General features: G+C 46.3%; 1 protein-coding gene across 5 annotated transcripts in view; it reads left to right on the forward strand.

Moving 5' to 3' along the window:
- The window catches only part of AdamTS-A (ADAM metallopeptidase with thrombospondin type 1 motif A), a 394,663-nt gene that overhangs the window by 355,662 nt on the left and 17,322 nt on the right, over window positions 1-21,679 (forward strand). For 4 of the 5 annotated variants that reach the window (XM_089552346.1, XM_089552347.1, XM_089552349.1 and 1 more), the window contains 10 exons: window positions 1,691-1,864; window positions 3,407-3,673; window positions 4,348-4,518; window positions 5,242-5,487; window positions 6,015-6,176; window positions 7,675-7,851; window positions 12,914-13,078; window positions 15,090-15,257; window positions 16,318-16,488; window positions 17,699-17,971. In XM_089552346.1, the coding sequence (XP_089408472.1) occupies window positions 1,691-1,864; window positions 3,407-3,673; window positions 4,348-4,518; window positions 5,242-5,487; window positions 6,015-6,176; window positions 7,675-7,851; window positions 12,914-13,078; window positions 15,090-15,257; window positions 16,318-16,488; window positions 17,699-17,971 (1,974 nt within the window). The remainder of the gene's footprint in view (window positions 1-1,690; window positions 1,865-3,406; window positions 3,674-4,347; window positions 4,519-5,241; window positions 5,488-6,014; window positions 6,177-7,674; window positions 7,852-12,913; window positions 13,079-15,089; window positions 15,258-16,317; window positions 16,489-17,698; window positions 17,972-21,679) is intronic. The other variant, XM_089552348.1, reaches the window with a different exon arrangement.

A 21,679-nucleotide genomic window follows, 5' to 3' on the forward strand; every position in this document is an offset into this window, starting at 1 on the left:
AATTTCGCTGTTTCCGCAAAATGATTTGCAATCCCTGTAGAAAATTCTCGTATGATGTCATATGTGTCCCGTTTGAATTCATATGTTACGTAAGAGCAATATGTTTCATAAATGTGTCTCGTATGAGCTCATATGGCAGCATATGAGCTAATACGTGTCAAGTAATCTGCATCGTATACACTCGTGTATGCTTCATACAAGGTCATATTTATCAGAAATGTGTCTTCTATGAACTCATGAGCTATATGCATCTAGAAACGTGCCTCGTATGAACTCATTCATACAAGTTCATAGGTGTCACAAATGTGCCTTGTATGAACCCGTATGGGCTCAATACAAGCTCATACACTTTGCAAATTTCTCGGATGAACACATCTTTCCTGAATATGAGTTGACACGTGGGAAATGTCTCTTGTATGTACCTTTAGGTAGAATACCTTAACTGACATGCAGCACTCGTCAGAGAGGTGTTGTAATGTGCATTGCATCAGCTTACATCTACCTCATGCGAAACATTGCCGTTCATGCGAGCCTCATATACAGTCGTGCATGCTTCGTGAAACATGTGGAAAAGAAGCTACTACCTAAAAGCAACTAACAAGTGCCGAACCAGCACATGAAAAAAAAAAAAAAAAAAGAAACCTTGGCCTGTCTCACACAATTTTCTTCTTGTTTCTTGGTTTGTGCCCTCTTTCTTGCTGTAAACACCGGTCACCTAAGCTGTCTGTCATTCGACATTTCCAATGTACTTGTATACGCGTTTAATTGTAAGGTAAATATGGCATTCTCTGCTTTGTTGAGTCATTGTAAAGCTACACAACGAATAACTTGGGGTATTTGCATGGCAGAGCTCCGGGTGCTGCAAAAAATACTTGCGCAGTTAGAGCAAGGTGCTTCAATGCTTATCGCAGTGTACATCAACATGGACAATATCAGTGGAAGTTCAGTTGTCTAGTTACCTTCCTTAAACCAACTAGATCACCACTTGACCTCAGGTCTTCTTACCGTCCAGTTATAGAGTAATGGAAATGATAGCATGAGTTTTTGTCGTACAAAAATAATACTACCGTTTCTTCGGGCAGTCATGGTGTAGTGGTTATTGTTGTGTGCTTCGGACCTGCAGCATGGTGGTTCGAATCGTGTTGTGCACGGTGTTTTTTTTTTTCCTGTTACTTTTTCTCACTTTTATAGTTCCTGAACTTCTATGGTAGCTATTTTATTGTTCCCATCATTTTAATTCCAGGCCAGCGTTTCTCTTTCGCAATAGTCTTTTATACGAGACACATATATGGCACGTATGACATGTGGGCACGTATGACACATATTCCGCAATCTCATATGGGCTATACACAATTGACACATATATACGAGATTTTTGATAGGGATGCCTGAGAGAAATTTTCTGCGCGGCGCTGAAGTAATACAAGTATCCTGCTAGTGCTCTCTTAAGCCTGCACATTCAAAAAGTGGATTCCAAACTGTTGTTCGCTCATAGTGAGGTGAAGTAGGTGCTGTATAGTGACGTGTAAGTTGGAAATCTCCCATAAGCTTTAGGCATGGGTTTCGAACCGTATGTGCTGGCAGCTGGTGACACACACACTGTCGCGAAGGGTGGCTGTGCTCTCTCGCGTTAACTCCCACCCACGTGCCTGGCCGTGCCGTGGCGGTGTGTGTCGTCACCGTGGCGCAGTGTTCGGTGACGTGCGGCTCGGGCCACCGGCAGCGCCCTCTGTTTTGCCACCATGGAGACCGTATTGTGGCATCGAGCTTCTGTTACCCGGCGCCACGACCGCAGGACTCGGAGCCGTGCGAAATGCCACCCTGCGAGGCTCCGGCGCGATGGCATCTCGGGGAACAGGGACCCGTAAGTGGAGAGCCGCTGAGCGTAGTCGTTGAGACATGCAGGAATGGCCACAAGTGGCCGTGAGGTCCTAGTTTCTGGGGAAAGACCATCATATGCGCGCATGAGGTCAGTCTGAAATAACAAGCCTAGTCACCTCTGGAAACTGTTTTTTGCCACGGCAAATTTAGGAGTGAACGTGCTTGCAGGTTTCAGTACTCAGACAACAGCACACAGGTAGCAGTAATGAGATAGGCACTTCTTTTACAACTGTGCAAGCGGCATTTGTATTCAGGTTGAACTTAGGTGAGAAGTTTGGCCCCACGAGCTTGTCGGGAACGTTGCCAGCTAACTTGGCCAGTAAAGACAATGAGGGCTCGGAAGCACCCAGTCGCTCATATTTATTGTTCAGAGACAGCATAAGGAAGGATTCAATTGTCGGAAGAGCCTGCGCAGATTATTCAAGAGCGAACACCTACATATTGAAACAGCGAGTAGTATAGTCCGACACAAAAAAAGTATCGATAGGTTTACAAGAGAATAGACCATTCTTATTGTACTTACGAAATAATTTTGCCAGGATGTTTCCGAGGAATCTGGGCATGTAGGAGATAATTAAATGCACTTGAAACAACTCTGGTTCTGGCCAGACCAGGTAAGATTCGACAATGTGGTACTGTGGACCTAATGACATCCCACGCTGTGCATGGTTCCTTTTTTTTTTCTGTCAATATGAGCGAATAGTCTTGTAGAACCAAGGTGGCATGCATAAACTGTGTTGGTCACTCATGCAGAGGAAAATGTGAATGCATGTCGCATGCTGTTTTTGTGTTAAATGTTATTTGCTGTTGTATCAAACACAATGACATGTTGATTGCATTGTTGACTGCCTCATTAGGTGCTATGTGGCTTTCGCTCAACGCAATATTTTTTCATATGACTTGAGATGACTGATGCTACTAAGTCCTTTGCTCCTTATAACATCTTCGTTAATGTAACTGCATTGTAGAGTGCACTGTATGAAATGGCTGTTTTGTTACAACTGTTGGGGCTATGCCCTAATTTTCCTACAGCTTCTGTTCCGGGGGTGGCGGGGAGTTGTTTGTAATAGCATGAGAACGTGCTAAAATGTAGCCAGTTAGGCTGCAGTAGCTTAGATCTTTTCAAGTCACATGCTGCCCTGAAGATAATTTTGCACTCATTGAATTGTGTCTTGTCCAGCCATGCGGGGCCTGTAGAGGGGATCCAGCCAGGTACTTTTGGTACTGTTGCTGAAACTGGATCTTCAGAATGCACTGCACTTTTCTCAATGTGCTTGCTATCGCGAGAACGCATTTTGCGACCACCAAAACGCTGCATGGCTTGCTTGGGGGTATTGCTGTCTTTCGAGATGTGCGAGAACATAGGGCCAGCTTTGGGAGTAGACTCTGGTAGTCAACATTTAGACATTGGCGCCCTGCTGAACTGTGGCACTCTGGCTCTAGTGCATGCGTATGAACTCTTGACTCTCGGCCAACTTGGGGGAGTACCTAATCGCTTGCTTGTATCGTCCCTTGCGGCGCCAAGTGCTCCGTGACATGCGGCGGGGGAGTGATGTACCGGAACGTCACTTGCCGGTCGGCGAGCGGCGCGGTGGTCGACGAGGTCCACTGCCACAGGTTGCCGCGGCCACACGAGGCGTCCGATTGCAACCGAGTGTCCTGTCCCTTGCCGTGGCACTCTCAGCCCACCACAGCAGACAGGCCGGGCGGGGTGACGTCAGCCGCTTCGGAGCACCCGTCCACTGGACCGCGGTCCAACTTCGCTGGCTGGAAGTCGGCACCCTGGTCACAGGTACGCACGTTCTGGGGTATGGAGCTGCTTGTATAGTGCCGACTTCTCTCGATCAAGGTCGAGGGCTACTCCTGAGATGATGTGGCACAATTTCAGAAACGAGTTGCGCAGGGGTGAGAGCACGTCTGTTCTGAAGTGGTCTTGGCATGAAACTTTGGAAAAGAGTTTTTGTCAAAATTCACCTTGTTTCTCACCCAGATTAGCTGTGAGGGAACCCAGGTACTTTTAGCTTCATTTCTTGCACTTGGGCAGTGAAGAATTTGGGCCTTTATTGACTTGCCCAGCTAAGTTTAAAGTAAGACACTGATGTGTACTTAAGCACAGAAACTTGAAACATTCTTTGTGCTGCCCATTTCCACGTGGCTCACCTGAATGCTGACTGTGGGGGATAGCACTCTTGGCCAATACCGAGAATTCGGGACAGCTCCCAGTTAGTGCCGCTAAGCCTAGTGGCTTACCTCATTCTGTTCCACAGCCACTCGGTCATTGCTTTTCTTACGTGACATATGATCTCAGCGTGCTATTTTTTGATGTTCAAAGCCATGCACCACGTTGTGGCAGCCTAGGTAACTGGAAGCGCATGCCCCTAATTCCTGGTAGTGATTTCTGCAGATTGTGCGATGCTTTTGAGTCATATGCCTCTGGTTTGGCCTGTCCCCGCCATGTGCGTACAGTGTTCGGCGACTTGCGGCAGCGGAGTGCGCAAGCGGCAGGTGAGCTGCATCAACGAGGTGACGGGCGCCATACTACCGGACGAAGAGTGCCTGTATGCGATCCGCCCTAGCGTGGCTGAGGCCTGCGATGCGGGCACCTGTGGCAAGTGGCAGCACGGAGACTGGTCCGCGGTCAGTATATGTGTCTTTTGTGCACAATATCCACATTTACATGAATGCGACAACTCTAGGATAGCATCGCATTACCCAGTGTTGCGCGGTACAATGGTGCTGTATAGTCTACATTATTGTAAAAGTCGGGGCCCATTGGCAGCTCTGCGCTGCTTGCAGGCATCGGTAGGAGATGTGAAAAACAACGTGCCCCGGCCGCCGGTGAATGATCCCTCTTTTTGCCACAATGCGATATGCCAACGCCGAAGTCGACTTACTGTTCTGTCTACATAAATTGAGAATGTTGTGCACCATTTACTGCAATAATGTGTCAGTTAGGAACATTGCCTTTTACTTGCTGTAGTGTATTGTGCTTATACTTCAGAGTCACCTCGCATGAAGTCATTTTCATTAATGAAAGCATGCCATATCTTGCAAAAGTTCCCAGGTCAAAGTTTGTGTGATCGTAGTGGGCATCGGGGTCTTAAATCTCGTCCTCCCTGCTGGTAGCTCCCGTTGCTGTTAGAGACATGCCGGAGAGGCATTTCACTAGTGATCTTGAGTTCATCCAAACTTATGGAAGCCGTTTCTTTCTTCTCCCATCCCGTCGACTTCGGGCCTTCCTTTCCGAAATCCGCTTATTCATTCAAGTGAGCCAATCCATAGGACTGGGAGGGTACGCGCTAGCCTTGTTGGCGAACGCTTAGATGTACTCATTTCCTTCTCCGCCTTTTCTCTGTGCAGTGCTCATCCAAGTGTGGGCCCGGTGTGTCCAGTCGTCGCGTGCAGTGCTTCGTGCGGGACAACCTGCGTGAAGTGCTCCCGGACAGCCAGTGCGACGAGGCAACGCGGCCCAAGCAGGAGCAGCCCTGCCAGGGGCCCTGCCTGGGCCCAGGTGGCGTGGTGGCCCTGATGGACAACCCCAATCACCACCCTTCGGGCAACCACGTTGAGGGACCTTACCGCTGGCGGTTCGGCCAGTGGGGAACGGTGGGTGACTAGACCTTTTTCAGCGCTAATGCTCCACCAGCCGATGGGAGGAGATTGACGATGATCATTCCTGATGATTGATCTTATATGTTTAACACAGCAATGACTGCAGGTTACCTTCGATCAGTAGTAGAGGAGCACGCTTTTAACTCTGTGTTTGGGGGCATGATAGCTGCAGTAAATTCGCTTCTTACCAGAGGTGAGTCTAAATTACCAAAGGTGTTTCATATCAGCTCTCCTTTCTAGGCGACTGATGAAAAAACAGTGATAGACAGTTAGTCGAACAAGGTCCTTTAGGCCATTCCATAAGTGCAATGAGCAGTTTTTCACTGGACACAGGGGTAAGGGGCTTAGAACTTTCCATAATTTCCCGTTGATTTACATCAGCATCAAGCTCTTAGTACTACGGCTTAAGGCACCTGATGACATCGAATGGCCTTTATATTTAAACTGAAGCTCCTCTTTTCCTGGACCATGCCCTGCATCGAACTTGGCGTTGACGTCAGTATGCTGAATTTTCCTTGCAGTGTTCTCGAACTTGTGGTGGTGGCACCCAGCGTCGCCAGGTGGTTTGCGTGGACAACCTAGAGAGCAAAAGTAATGCGTGCAACGAGCTCCTGCGGCCTCCGGAGACCCAACGCTGCAACACCGAGGATTGTCCCTCGTGGTCCCTGGGCGAGTGGACACCGGTGCGTCGCAGTTGGTTTCTTTCTTCAGGACCCTTACGTCTTCATTCCTGCTTTTTTCATTCCTATTATTAAAACTGCTCGCATGCAAAGCAGTGCAGTCCTTGAGGCTGAGGAAGCACCACTACCATGTGAAGGCTGCATAATAACTGTGTGTATGGAATTACTTAGCCGTTTCGCACGTCGTGGCATTCGAATTTGTTCCTCAATGAAGTGAAATTTTAAGTAGTGAGGTATCGTCCGATGTGTAACGCACCACAAGCCACAGGCAACACGCTCCTTATTATGCACCAACGAAATGACGCTCTACTGTACAAGAGAGCAAACTTTGCAGCACTGGTGTTCAAACACTACCGCACTCACACTAACGCAATGCTGTGATATCATCTGAGCTCTTCACACTACAACGAAGAGTCTATCACGGCGGTTCAACAACGCTCTGCTAGCTGCAGCTACGTGCACCCACACATGCACGCTATAGCAAACAAGGATTACGTGGTGACTCTGGCAATAACAGTCTAATGCTAGCGCACTTACATAGAACACCGGGGCGCTATCTCCTCCAACAAACCATGTGACGATACTGGAGCCTCAATGCTACAGAAATTGAAGGGGTACGGGTGTCTCAGCCACTCAAGGCAGGCCCTAAAGGCCGACCCATATATCTCGGCATGTAGACCGTAGTTTCAGAGCCAGGAAGGAGGCTGCTTCCACTGAACACGATCTGTGAGCATCTCGGCAGCTGGTCTACGCCACCGGAACCACATTTTGTGTGGGCACTGGTTTCCCGCTCTGGGCTCCCCGATTCGTCGCTCACTTGGCCATTATCTAGCTGCAGCCTCGATAGCCACAATAACGCTCATGCTCATTGCGCTTCTGGCAAAGAACTTCCTGAGGAGTCTGTGCTTCTTTTGCAGTGCCCGACTGGTAGCAGTAGCATTTAGCGGGAGAGTGCACGTGACAGCCGCACCGATGTATGACACGTGCTTGCAGGAATGACTAGCGCTTTCTGGTCCCGTGGTTTTGATTTCGGCTGCATGCGGCCCCAAAATTGCTTGCACTGCAGTGGCGACGAGCATGAAATTTTGGAAAATCTAAAAACTTATATGGGTATTGCTTCTGCGATCTACAAGCCTCTCAATAAATAGGGACCCTAGCAGTAAAAGTTACAAAGTTAACTATTCAGTATTAGTTAACCAGCCTTCTAGTTAGCACGTCTTATCTGTATTCTGATGAACTGCACCGCTGACAATGCTATGCCGCAAAAAGCACTCTTCTAAATCGGTAAGCTTATTTTTAAAAACTGCTGACGCTCTTAGGTGAAACACCCTGTACGCGTTGATGGGTGTGTCATTGCTGAATACATTGGCAATACTGAAGAAGAATGTTCTCCTAGTCACAGCTGAGGGATACAAAAGCCGCGAGACAGCATTGGGGGCCTTCGTTCAATGTGAAGAACCCACTTCAAGCAGCCTAATTCTGTTCCTTCCTTACTTTGCAGTGTGACCAGGAGTGCGGCGGAGGCCAGCAGACACGTCACGTGGTCTGCCAGGGTGCCATTGGCTTCGCGGACGCGCACTGTTCACAACCGAAGCCGGAGACCATGCGTGCCTGCAACCTGCACTCGTGCGCAGCGCCTACGGCGACCTTCCGATGGAGGCCTGGACCCTGGTCTTCGGTATGGCCGCGCTTCTCTCCCACGTGGTTTCGCCGATTCTGGTGCACACTGACTCATCGTGTTGCATGGAAGAATTCTGTTTTGTGAACAGTGTAGGAAAGACGGATTCAGCCAAATCAGTGGCCGTTGTGGCATGAGTGCGTGTTGCCGGAATATCAAGAGGGTTGTACCTGAATTTTGTTTATATCAGACCATATCTGTTAGATGTAGGTTTGTGTAGGCAGTGTCCCGTAGTTCTCATAACGTAGGAAATAAGATGTACCCATTGCATGAAAACTTTTTTCCATAAAATCATTGCTTTCTTTTTGCTATGAGCTTTGTTTGCAAAGTCAGGCTTTTGAGCCATTTCATAAACAAGCTGATACCAAAAGCAATTATCATGATGGTGTTGAAACAGGAGCAGAAAAGGACATCATCTGTAGAAACAGTCATTTTTGCAGCATGGAAGACATTTTCAGCATATGTATAGTCTGCTCAATAATGAAAAACCATGGTAAGTTCTGTTGGTAATCAGTAAAATATTGCAATAAATGAAAACGAAGTAGTATTGTACCATTGGCTGCAAGATTAGAAGTTTGAGAATCCAGAGGAAATAATGTTTCTGCTTTTGGTTGCATGCAGTTTGTAATTTAACTGTTTAGTGGTATGCTGTTGTGTGTAAAATAGATTGTTAATTGAGAACAAGTGGCAGCCATGATGACAGATTGTTGTTAAAATTAATTTTCAGTCTCACCTTTCTCCATAGTTCAGCATAAGTAAATTTTTGTGATGGCTTGGCCGCGTGTCCGGTCTAGTGTAAGGTTAACATCGCATTTCTCAACGCATAATTTGTCCAAACACGGTTACGACTTTGTGATTGACTTTTGCATGCCCAGTCTGCTGATGACACGCTTTTATATTTTGCTAACATACTGCAACCGAACCTCGCTGATACATCCATGGTTTTGGCGTTTTGCCAGTTTCTACATCCTTGAACCCTGGTATGAACAGAACGCATATGTGCATATGACACTGCACTGCTGCGCATATTTTCATGGTAGTCATGCATCCATCACTTGATCCTCACATACTTCAAACATTCAGTTATAAAAAAATAAGGCAGATTTGAATTCTATATTTCTGTGAAGGTAACGCGATCATGGTTGTGGAGCAAGGGTCGACACTCCGGGCAAGAAACAGGAACAAAAGTGCATGAATGTGATGACTGGGTCACTTTTCAAGCAGGAAAACGAAGTGGATGAATATGAGATGCTGGGAACGAGGACACAATGTGTGGAAAGTTGCGTAGAAGTTTACGAACAAAAGCAGCACAATGTTGGGCTTCCCTACGACAGTTGCTGTCATTGTTATCACAAGAATTTTTCATGTGCTTTTTTTTCTTTTACAAGGGAGCCGCAAAAATGATTATCAGAGAAGACCAATGTGAACATACCAGTCAAAAAAAGTGAATTTGAACTAGCCAAAACACAACTGCATTTATTGGAACCAGTGGGATCCCTTTTGATTCCAACAATGTGTTTTGGCCGTTTCCATTTGCTCTTTTTTGACGGCAATAACGGAGTTTCACCGCGTCGTCACCGTGTCGTCACCGCGTCGTCCATGCACTTTATAGGCCTCGCCGTAAAAACAAAACTTCTTATGTTGCTCAGCCGTGCGGCGAGTCATGTCTTCTGAATGTCAGTGGTCGTTCTCAGTAACATTTAATCGAACTGTCGTCTAATTATGTGCAGAGCCGTTGGAATATTGTACGGCAGCACTCAAGTTTGATGTCGCCTACGAGTGCATCATATACCGACTCAAAGGAAAATGGCGAGAGAGCCTTATCGCACGTAATAGCAACGCCAATCTTTCCATGCATTGGAAGTGGATTACGGCTGTTAGCGTGCATCATCCAGAAATTCATCACCGAAGACAGTGTACCGAAAGCGAATTCGGTGCATCGTGTCGAAGGAGCACGATAGAACACGTGAGTGGTAAATGCCTGCCTTTCGTTCTTACGGAGTTTGGCAGACACACTCAACATCTGCAGCACTGCGGATGTTGAATGTGTGTGCCAAACTTCGTAAGAACGAAAGGCAGGCATTTACCACTCACGTGGTCTATCGTGTTAAGTCGAATTCGCTTTCGGTATGCCGTCTCCGGTGGCGAATTTCTCACTTCTACCTTCTTCTACTGCACTGCTCCGGTATGTGACGCACCTGCCTGCCGCCTTAAACATTTGTGGTTTGGAGCGTTCGTTGATCGACTAACATGGCATTCGAACTTTCTTTTGGGCCTTTTCTTAGCTCTTTACTGAGCTCCACGCCATCGGCATCCCTGCCGTCTGCAGTACACGCTTTGGCAGTGCAATAAGATGCTGTGCACCAGTAACGGCACCGCGTGTTTGTGTTTTGGTAGGCAAGCCGGCGGCAGTGGTTCGTTCGGCAAACTTGGCAGCGCTCTAAGATGCTGCCGCGACCAGTGACGCCAGTGTGTGTTGAGAAAGCTGGCGAGACAGTGTGCAAGGGGCATGGTGCATGTGGTTATATTGGTCACTAATGGTTTCTTTTTATACTTTTTGGATCAGTAGTGTCTTTTTATATAAACAGTGAGTTTGTTAATATCTGACTTATGTTGTCATAGCAGCTGTTTGTAAGTTTTGTAAATGTATGTTTGAGCACATTTTTGCTGACAACATTGAAATCATTGATTTGAAAATCATTACTGATAGGGGCGTGTATGCATTGCAACAGCTGTCCTTGTTTTATATAGCCTCTGAGTTTCTGGATTAGATGAACAATTACTGTAGGCATGCTAAAGTGCTGTTAGTGTGTTTTGAGGTTTTCTTACTGTACTTGAGCTTTCGAGTCAACATGAAGCATAATCAAACGAAAAGTTCATTCTTGAGCCTGTACTAACAAGAACTGGATTTCATTCTCTCATCACTTGTTTGTGAGAACTGTAACTGTATGGGCCATGATGCTTGCAAGCAACTTGGTCTGTGACTTGACACCTGGAGTGGTGAGGTATTTACATTTACATTGCCTTGTAGTTGCTTGTCATCTTCCTTCAGCAAGCACTGAAGCTTTTTAGCACTCTCAGACTTTTAAGCCATTGCTATATGCATCTATTTGCTGTCAAGTTCATTTGGATGTAGAACATGAGTTTCAGTTCAAACGGGGGGGGGGGGGGTAAGGCTTTGCCTGGAGTGCAATAATTGGTCAGCTTATTTGGTTGGGTTTTTAAGGTATGTTTAGAAATCTTGAGGTGATTAGCATCAGCTGCTACCACATTAATGGTTTTCTTCAGTTTTGAATGACTTGATGCTTTGCATAAGGGCTGTCAACTACCACAAAAAGTGGACATAGCATAGAAAATAGAGTTTGATTCTCTAAAATCAAGTTGCTGTAACTGTCGAATAAGTTTGACAAAATGCGCCATGCATGCTTTAGACGCATTGATTTTGGCATCTAAACCTTGCGCCGTTTCATTTCTTTCTAGGTGTAAGACGTATTCTAGTGTGACACCCCACTGGATTTGAAATACAGCACACATAACAAAGTTATCCAGCACGTTTAGCCATTATGGGGGGTCCATGGTCAATCAGTCTGGTAAACGAGACACCATGCAACAGTATATATACAGTAGCACCAAACCAGGCCACTTGTGATGTGAAGCCAGCCATATTTGATTGCGCTAAAGCCAGAACTGGCACTGCAGTATCTGTCACGGTGGAGATGAGGCTATTTAGCCCTGCCGTCGTCTTTTAACATTATTCATATGGCCCCATACATGTAGTTAATACTGAGTGAGGTGCAGTCAGTTCAAATAATGGTATGTAATAATGTAAAGTAATAATGTAATGTCAGTTTGAATAATGTAACTTGTAAATAGGTTCAATTGCACTTAGAGTATGCAAAACATGTTCAGAGGTTCATCAGAATGAACAAAGAAATAGTGGATGAAGTCATTCAAGGCATATATATTGTAAAAAAATACGAGGCCATATATATATATATATATATATATATATATATATATATATATATATATATATATATATATATATATATATATATATATATATGGCCTCATCAAAGCAAACATTTCAACAGCATTGAACGTCGTAATTGGGTGACTGTAAGCTAGAGTACCAGCGAATCTTTCAAAACTCAAATGATATAGCTGTGGAAGTGCTTGCAAGATTTTTTTTCTGGATAGTATTAGCATTAATGGAAAGGTGACAATCTGTAATTAGCAATCGTTTTTTTGCTGGACCGGTAATTTTGGTGCTTCCAGTACAGACTGTAGGTACAAGTGGTTTTTCTGCCAGCTTTGACCATTTTGCCAGTATGGTAAATTCATTTCCATCAAGCACGGCTTATGCAGCTTCTTTCTCGAGCTTCTTCTTCTTGAGCCCTTGTAGTGTGTGCATATTTTTGCATGCTTGCTGAATGAGTTTTTGGATATGCAAAAGTGTTGTACTTACTCAGTTTAGGCATCATTCACTGACTTTGCATAAACAAAACCCAGAATTTCATGATTTGTTGCAAAGAATAGGGGTGTCTTTAACACAATGAAATAGGCTTGCAACAACTTCTTGAACTTGTTCAATGCTTGAAATATTTCAGTATTGGACGACCTCTCTATATGTGTGTTTAAGCAGAGTACTGCTGTTTAATGCATTCTGCATGTACTCACCTGTAAAATTAATGGCGATAGGAGGCCTCAGTTCAAAGTGACACTGAGGAGGAATTGATGCTGGCCTCTGTCAATATATTGCCTCGTTCTAAGGGTACTTTCACCTAACACTGAACTTGAAAAGATGAAAAATGCAATATGGTTATCACTGCCACTGGCCTCTTTCACAAGAACACTGCTATGATCTCTCAAGTTTAAGGCTGTTTAAGGCTAAGCTATGCCACCGTTCACAGACAAATGATGATCTCTGAAAAATTCTGAAACAATTAAATGGAGTTGTCCTCAAGATGTCGCTTTTGAAATTTCCTCAAGCGCTATCATGCTGCAGAATCCATGGCGTGAGAGCATATTGCATAATGTTGGGCGCCTGCGTCCTGTGCAGTGTTCGGTCACATGTGGCAGCGGCGTGATGAAGCGCAGCGTGGAGTGCATCGACAGCTCACACCAGGCGGCGCCATACGCCAACTGCGAGGGCGACCCGCCCGAACACATCAAGGACTGCACCTTGCGGGAGTGCCCTCGGTGGCAGCTCTCACCCTGGTCACAGGTGGGTTGTGACTCTCTCCTGTAACGTTAACCTTATACCCCTGCCATTAGCGTAACAACAATATGATGCCTGCAGGAGTTTGTAGCAGTTTGCCCAGCTCGGGCAATATGGCCTTATGGCTGTGTGCTCCGGACTACAAAAGCAGCCGTCAAAAACTGCGGCTACTGCAAGGCAAGACGCTGCTGCCCCCTGAATGAAGTTGCACATGCTCACGTTCCACCCATTTCAAACCAGGTGCTATCATTAGACACTGCGTGTGCAGTCAGGAACACGTCCAGGAAATACAGCTCAGAGAGAGAGAGCTCTTTAATGCAAAACAGATTTTAGCCGGCGTGTATATTCGCTGACATGCTACTCTGTGTAGGGGAGGGAATAGATGGAAGGAGGGTGGTAGAAAAAAGTGCGATCATTGAAGAGGGTTGCAATGCAATAGTTCTCCACATGATGGCTTCCTTGGATGAGACTGAAGTCAAGTTCTGTGCATGTACAGCGGGGTGATCAAATGTTCGGCAGTTTAGAGTTTGTCTAAAACACCAGTAGCCTCTATATGGGCAAATAAGAATAACACTGCACATCGCTGCTGTCTGTAGCAGCCTAAAGGACCTAATATAGAGTTCACTGTGAGTGGCACTTGGGTGATGGACTGCATGCAATGTTCATAGTGCGCACGTTCGCTGGCATACGCTGGACATGTGAAGAGAATATGAAGGACAGACTCAACTGAGCCGCAGTTGTCACAATACGTACTGTCTGCTTGCTTGAAATAGTATCGTAGACTGTTCGTAAATGCGACATTGAGACGAAGGCAATGGTGAACTGTTTCTAGATGACGCGGAAGCTCGAGTGGTAGTCTTGATTTGAGCTGTGGGTCGATGGAATAGAGGAAGGGGTTATGATGACTTGGAAAGTTCCAGAGGCGGTTCTTTTCATCCTGGGTATATCGTTTGGTGAGTTGGGACGCATCTGATTTTGTGAAGAAGATGCGCTTGTAGTCACGGTGCTGTAGACCTTTGCAGGCCACTTCGTCTGGTCTCTCATAGGGCGGGATGCCGCAGTGAGCTGGAATCATCAAAACATTATACAGTGGCCTTCAGCAACAGCCAAATGATGCAGGTATCCAATGTCATGAGAAACTGGCAGGTGATTGGTTCTCTTCAGTAGGTTAGACTAGGTTTACAGCTCAGATGTTCGAGATCAAGCATTCTCATTCTCCGTTTTGCTGAACAGAAAGACTGGGAAAAACTGAGTGCAACGAAACAAGACGAAGGACATCCTGTTTGTCTTGTATGGTTGCATTAAGTTTTTTGCGATAGCATTCAGGTTGTCATCTCATGAAAACTTTTTGTCTTCTCTGTCAGGAAATTTCCTAATTGGTTGAAAAGGTCATGATGTCATCAGGGTCAAGAAAATTTGAGGACCGCAAAATTTTGAAGCTGGCCCACCCCAAAAGAAAACGCCAAAGGATCCCTAAAATTCTGGAAGGGTGGATGTAGATGAATTAGTGGGGACCACACCAGTGAAAAAACCAGTATGATGCAACAACCTCATAAAACTTCATACATGTTCTGCAATTATCATTCAAATGTCTTATGAATGTCTTGCATTTTTACAATATCATGCACTCTTCATACAAGTGCCATACAATAATATTAAGAATTGTATGACATTTGTATGGCCAAGCCTGTATGGTTTTCGCATCATACAGCTTTCTATAGTAGGGCGGCGGTTGGATTCTGCTGAATTAGTGGGTCGGATTAGTATAACCTAATAGAATATACTTGAACATTCTAGGTGGTGATACTCCATGCATAACATATGAGAGCAATGGAATCAGTTCCAACCAGAGGTGGGGGGGTAAAATCAGAATAACAATATTAGACATTCAATGTAGGTACGATAGCTGGCAACTAAATGCTAAGAATGTGGTTAAAGAGACTCAAAGTTTTTTTTAAGTCTCTCGCTGTTTCTCTTCTTTTTCGTAAATTAATGTGAGTGCCGTTTTCCCGCCCAGTGCTCTATGCCGTGTGGCAACGGCACGCAGAAGCGAGTGGCCCGCTGCATGCGCCGCGGTCTCGAGGTGAGCCACCTGGAGTGCCACGGCAAGCGACCCGAAACACAGGTGCGCACCTGCAACCTGCGCACCTGCCACTACCGCTGGAAGAAGAAGCGGTGGAGCCCCGTGAGTCCTGTCGCCCTTTCACCCCACGTACGCTGCGGCTGCCGCACTTCGATGAGAATTCCAAGCAGGCATACATTCCAAAAGGAAGACCTGCTTCATATCATAGTGTATAGGGCATAGTGCCTTTCTGGGGGGCATGCATGTTTACCTTTGAGAATTTGCTTCATGCTTCTAAGCATGCTTCGCCACAAGCCTTCTGCTGCGAGTCAGGCCATTAGATGATGGCCAACTGGAGTCCGTGCACAGGTCAGAATTGAGCTGTACGTGCCAAAGCACAGTTTTCTTTACCTACTTTAAATTTTTTTTTTCTGTGATTAAGATGCCTTTTTTCGAGAAGGCCTACATCACTAGCTCGGCTATCTTTTCAAGAAATTTTGAATGCCACCTTTGGAGGCACTGCATCTTTTGCAGCTACATTATTATCCTGGCAAACTATGCACCTAGAGTCTGAAAATACTGTGCCAAAAGCATTTGCTACTCTCGCTTATGGCTTCATAGTTTAGAGATCCCGAGCAATACTTACTACTTGAATTTTAAAAAAAATTACGTTCACAAGTCTAGACAATCGATTGCACTATGCTAACCTCTGTAGGTTTTGTGGGCCCGATCTTCTGTCATTTTGCCGCAGTATTTATAATATGCTTCAGCTTTCTGAAGCTTTTGCTTAGCAGCCTTCATATTCGTGGGTATCTTGGTGCTCCCGATATGGAAAAGCAGGCGCAACTGGCACTAGTTCCTGTTGAAAGTAATACGAAGATGACACCACCAACGGGGACATGTAAACGATGAGACCAGCACCATTACAGCTGAGTCTATTTCGCATCAAGCCTGCCTTTTTGTATGACAACTGAGCCATTGTTTGTTTTTCTTTTTCCGTGTTGGTCACGCGGTCTTCATATTACTTCTTCCATGAACCGTACAAAGAAGAGTTTTACTTCCAGTTGAGTTGCAGTACTTGGCAGCAAATTTTGCATTGCTTTGCAGAGCTTTGCATGCCCATGGCTTGCACGACACACAGCCTTAGTCTGTTCCTTTGTTTCCTTCTCTTCCCTGTGGCCAGTGCCCGGTGACTTGTGGAGGCGGCCGGCAGACGCGTTTCGTCATCTGCGTGGACCGGAGTGAGCGGCAGGCTCCTGAGCGTTACTGCGCCACCCAGAGGAGACCCAAAGTGGTGCGCAACTGTGCCGCCCAGCCTTGCCCCTTTGTGTGGAGGACGTCAGACTGGTCTGAGGTGCGCACTCCCCATATCCCTGCTGACTTTGCTTTGGTCGTGACGTGTGTACCTAGAAAGCAGGAACTGCTGGCGAGTTGGTTTTGCATGATGGACGCATGTCAGTTGACCTTATCCTTGTATGGAATCATAAGGTGCATTACAGCCAGTACATCCTGCTGCACCAAGAGCTATGTACTGCACATTGCTTGCTCGTGGATTCGCTTTGAATCATTGCAGAGGAGCCCGGAATGATGCTGGGACTGCGCGCATATGCTCCGATTGGACAAGAGTTCCTGGGTCTTATGGGAGCTCCACATTTTCGTTGCATGTGATGAAGACATTGTTGATTTTTTTTTCAGAGACTCAAGACACCCATCCCAGTCGGAAAATGTGACAGAGCTGGTCCCATATTATAGCAAAAGCTATCGTCCTGCTGTATTGACAGATTTTTCTGTAGTATTGCAAAGTCATTTGTTGTTGCAGCAGAAGTGCTGTGTCGCTATGACAAGGAACTGCGCATTACTGCAGAAAATCTTGTTGTTACAACAAAAAGTTTCGTTGTCGGGTCCCAACAGACTACAGGAAAACCTGTTGTGATGACAGAAAAACTTGTTGTGTGTTCTTTGATAAGGATTCCCTTCTAAAATCCTTCTGTGTGTGTGGGTTGTCTTTGTAACTGCAAAGAGGAATTCCATGCTAGATGTGTGTTTAATTATTGTGGGGACCTAAAAAAGCAACAGCAAAGGATCTCACATCTATATACCTTTTTTTACTTATTTTTTACGAGGTTTAACGTCCCAGAGTGACTCAGGTTATGGGGGAAGCCGTAGTGGAGGGCTTCAAATAATTGCGACCACCTGGGGCTCTTTAACGTACACTGACATTGCACAGCACACGAAGCGAGCATCGGCAGCTTCTTCTCTGAAACCACGTGAGAAAAAGGAACTTCACTCGCAAATAGATCGAAATCAGATACCGACAATGGCTCTTCTGCTATTGGCTAGTTTTATCTGCCATGTCCGGGCAATGCTGAAAATCTGTGTATCCAGAACCTGAACGGCAGTGGTTCTGCTGCAAATTATTGCCACATGCGTCTAGGGCTTCAGCTGTAGTAAAAGAGCATAAGATGTGATGCTGTGCTTGAAATCCCCGAAGTCTGTGTTCACTTTCTGGCAGCCACAGCACCAAAGTTGACCTCGTTCTCTGGTGTTGTGTTTGGCACTTGCAGTGCAGTCGCACGTGCGGCGAGGGATTCCAGAAGCGCTCGGTGACCTGTCACAAGGTGAATGCGTATGGCTGGGTGGACCCAACCCCGCTGACGCCCAGCGCGGCTGAGCGCCTCAGCGCCCGTGAGGCCGAGTACTCCCCATTCTACCACGGCGGCCGCGAACGCAAGGGTTCACAGTATTGCTCAAGCCAGGAAAAGCCGCCAAACTCACGCTCCTGCATGGTCGGTCACTGCGGTGAGGGAGTCTTTTGGAGGCCTGGACCGTGGACACCGGTGAGTCCATCAGATTTGCAGTGGGAAGTCTTGCTGTCCAGCTGCTTGGTTAGCTTTTATTTAGTGCCTTCTGTTAAGTTCAGTGTTGGAATAATTTCCATAACCTCCATTAATTTTTGTTTTTCCGCCGGCTGCCTCTGGATTTCGATTCGCTTCTTAAAGTTTACCTCAAATTCACTGAACTTTAGCAGTTTAAAAATGTGCCACTGCGGGTGTCGTGAGGCAGAGTAGTGGCGTAGTAGCTATATTTCTGGCCGAGGCAACTTGGTGCTGCTGCAGTAGGTGGTGAGAAAGGTGACATGGATAGTGCAGCTGAAGGTGCAGGAATGAGCCCAGTGTTGTCATCAATGAAGGCGTTCCGATAAATGTTGTCTGCGACTGGTCACTCTGCGCCTCTGGCCCAGAACCCGCAGATCGGGTCTAAATTTTGAATTGGAGTCTGAGCCGCCGAGACGAACTTACACGAAGCAAGTGGAGGGGTTATGTGACCGAAGCAGAGCCTAAATGCCTTCAGTTGGCACCCGTTGGGTTCGGCACCTTTTTCCACATCACACCTGTCCCATCAGAGCACATCTACATTCCATCCTTAAAGTACACGGTGACAAACTAGCTGTTTGATCGTCATCGTGACACCACTTTTGGGCTTGGTTATCGCGGTCATTATGAAATTATTTCGCCAGCTGACACTGCCACTATGAGGAAAGAAAGTATTGCCCCAGATTTTTTGCACTGTATTCACAAACGCCACCACTGCACATGCACAGGACAGAAATGGAGATGGATTGGTGTATCTAAAAAATACAGGCACAAGGACACAGCTGAAGGCGCACCATGTTAAGCCTTTTTCATGCTTGTAAAAGCCGATGGTGCAGTCATTGATTTTAGCAGGTTGATCGCTGGTGCTCGCATCGTGAAGAAACGTTACAAGGCTCCATCACGCGCTGATAAACTTTGTTGGCTTGAAGCTTGAAGCTTGCAGGGGACTTTACTTAGGAACTCTAGTAAACGAAAATCAAAACACTGTCACAAAGACACTTCGCTGCCTCGCCGGCTGCATTCAGTCGAGCATGCCGTCATGCGTCATCGCTGTGCGGCATCGCGCTGTGGTTGGTTAGAAGTACCCACATTACCGAGACTGCTCGTTCATTGTGACTTCATTTTTAGAGCATGCGAGAGTACCAAGCAACCACCGATATCCTTCAGACGGATGACAGAGGTCCGTTTCGGATTTTCTCGACGTCCGCTGAACATCCACAAACAACCACTGGACGGAGTTCGTTGTTCGACAAGAGGCCAAAGGTGTACGTTTCTCCCGCTGACAGATGTCCAGTTGAGGGCGTCCGTTGCAAGATCTTTCTCGGATATCCACCTATATGGTGCATGCGTGCTTTTTTCACTTAGGCAATGCACTTTTTTCACTTAGGCAATGCATAGCGGGCACATTTTATTGTGGTTGATGGTACATCAGCAGAGCAATGGGTTATGTTCGTCAAATTTTTAAAATTTGAGTCTTCACACATGACAAGCTTGGAATGCACATCCATAACCATACCACCCAAAGGATTTCTGAACAAAGAAAACGACAAACATAAGTCATGTGCAACAAATGCCAAAATGCAGTAGCCTAAATAAAAACATTGGAACCAATTAACAGAAGTGTTTAGTGCTGCAAGTACAACAGACAGTGCACTTTAGCAAACACCTCAATAAGTACAAGTCAATGACAGCTCACTTTTCCACAGCATATTTGGCAATGTATCTGTACTTCATTTACTCTCATGATTTTATGTTTTACAACCGTCAATTCGTAGCCTTAAGGGCACTTACCTGAAGAGCACTGTACAGAAAACCGCAAAGCTTCCTTTGCAAACCACTACAAACTACACGTGCTCCCTCTGTTCTGCCTTTCGAGCGTTGGCACTCTTTATAGGAACAATGAACCTAGCGGTGCCTTAAAAATTAACAAGATGCGAAAATACTCCATCCCACAGCTTAGCAGAGGAGTGGGAATTAGCTGCGCGAGTTGAGGGCTCTCGCAGCTGTGGGGTGTAGTCTCCCGAAAGTGTGAGAACAGCACACTTGTGCAAGCCATCTCCTCGCGCTTACTGCTCCCACATTCTGGCGAACAAATGTTATATGATCATGCTGCATTGTCCTAAAAGTAAGTTCCAAGCAGTGTACAGTACATATCTTCATAGGCAATCACACTAAACCTTCTTTAATCCAAGGTCGGCACAGTATGGCATTTCAGCATTCCAGAAGAGCTTCAGGCGCTATCTGCGTCTTTCGAATTGCTTAAGTTACATACCACTTTTGTCCACAGACCAAACGTAGCCACTGTTGTGATCGGAGGCCCAGACAGCAGTAACAGATGAGCCAGGCAGGCGCCATCGAGCTACCTTGATCAAAGGCGCTGTAGTTCAGAGAAGACACAAGAAACGTCGGCGTGGGGCGGCTTCTGGCGACAGCATCGCTGTGAACAAAGGCATCTAATCCTCTTCGCCGGTGATGCGGAATGCGGCGCTTCTCCCGCACAGCGCTCTCATGTGGACCGGCGAAGGAGGCACTGAGCGGTGGAGGTGGCAGCGATGCCAACCCACCGCCCGCTTGCACCTGAGTGGCCCGGGTGGACACGGTGGACACGGCTAATTTGTCCTTCCCCCTGAACAGTTCACCAGCGTGAGCTGTCAGAACTCGTGTCTCCCACGGACAGAATCGCCGCATAAGGAGCCAACGACCCTTTGGGCCTGGTCGGCCCGCGGGAAACCACAGTCCGTGACTGCAAGGCGCCAGGATTCCTTCTTGCCTGTGTTTGTTTCTGTGCGGTGTGCACGGTCACGTAGTGGCGGCGGAGCCTATGAAGAGGCTAAAGGCCCATTGGATGCTCGACCAGCTACTGGATTCCCTCGCTAGGTGCCTGGGGACTATCCACAATATTTAAGCCGCAGTCTGGCGTGTTTCAGAGTGCTTCATTTCTGACTTTTGATCTCCTTGTTATTTTGTAAATATGTAAAATAAACCTTCAGGTTTGCTGATTCTCTTGAAGGCTTCCCGTTGTATTCTGCCCAATTCATCCTCATGCGGTGAATCCTCAGTCCCAATCCCCAAGCATATCACTACGCATTATAATAACAGGGATATAAAGCAGCACAACACTGCGCAACCAATTAACAGCGGTGCTACGGAGCCGTACTGATGGATTGGATTGGACTGACAGAGAATTGATGTCTGTGATGATGATAGCAGAATATGCCAGAGTTTTGAATTTACAAATGATTCCAATGGCAAGTTTAGTGATTAAAGCAGCGGACATGTCACACAATTCCACTATTTTGTGGAAGCTTTCTAAATATAGAACTATTATTGAGTTACTGCAAAATTGTGCAACACCTGCTTCTCCCCTTAAATTAATTTAGCTCGTTGGTGGCTCTTGCACTGCAGGTAGGAGTGGAATTGTACCAATTTACAAACGTCTTCGCGTCAAACCCTTCAACTGATGCAAATAATTTCTTGAAAGGAGATTTGCGGAATTAATCTTCTGTGGTTAAAAAAGCAAACTGCATGGTATGCACAGTATACATACACAAAAGGTGTGAACTTTCTGGTGAAAAAAGGCGACCATACTCATGGTCTGGGAAAATACTCAGCCGTATATCTTTCAGACGTACGCCTCGTCTCATGTGGATATACAAAAGTGGACACTGTCCG

The sequence above is a fragment of the Amblyomma mixtum genome, chromosome 7, assembly GCF_055824585.1.
Source record: "Amblyomma mixtum isolate Tamu chromosome 7, ASM5582458v1, whole genome shotgun sequence".
Lineage (NCBI taxonomy): Eukaryota > Metazoa > Arthropoda > Arachnida > Ixodida > Ixodidae > Amblyomma > Amblyomma mixtum.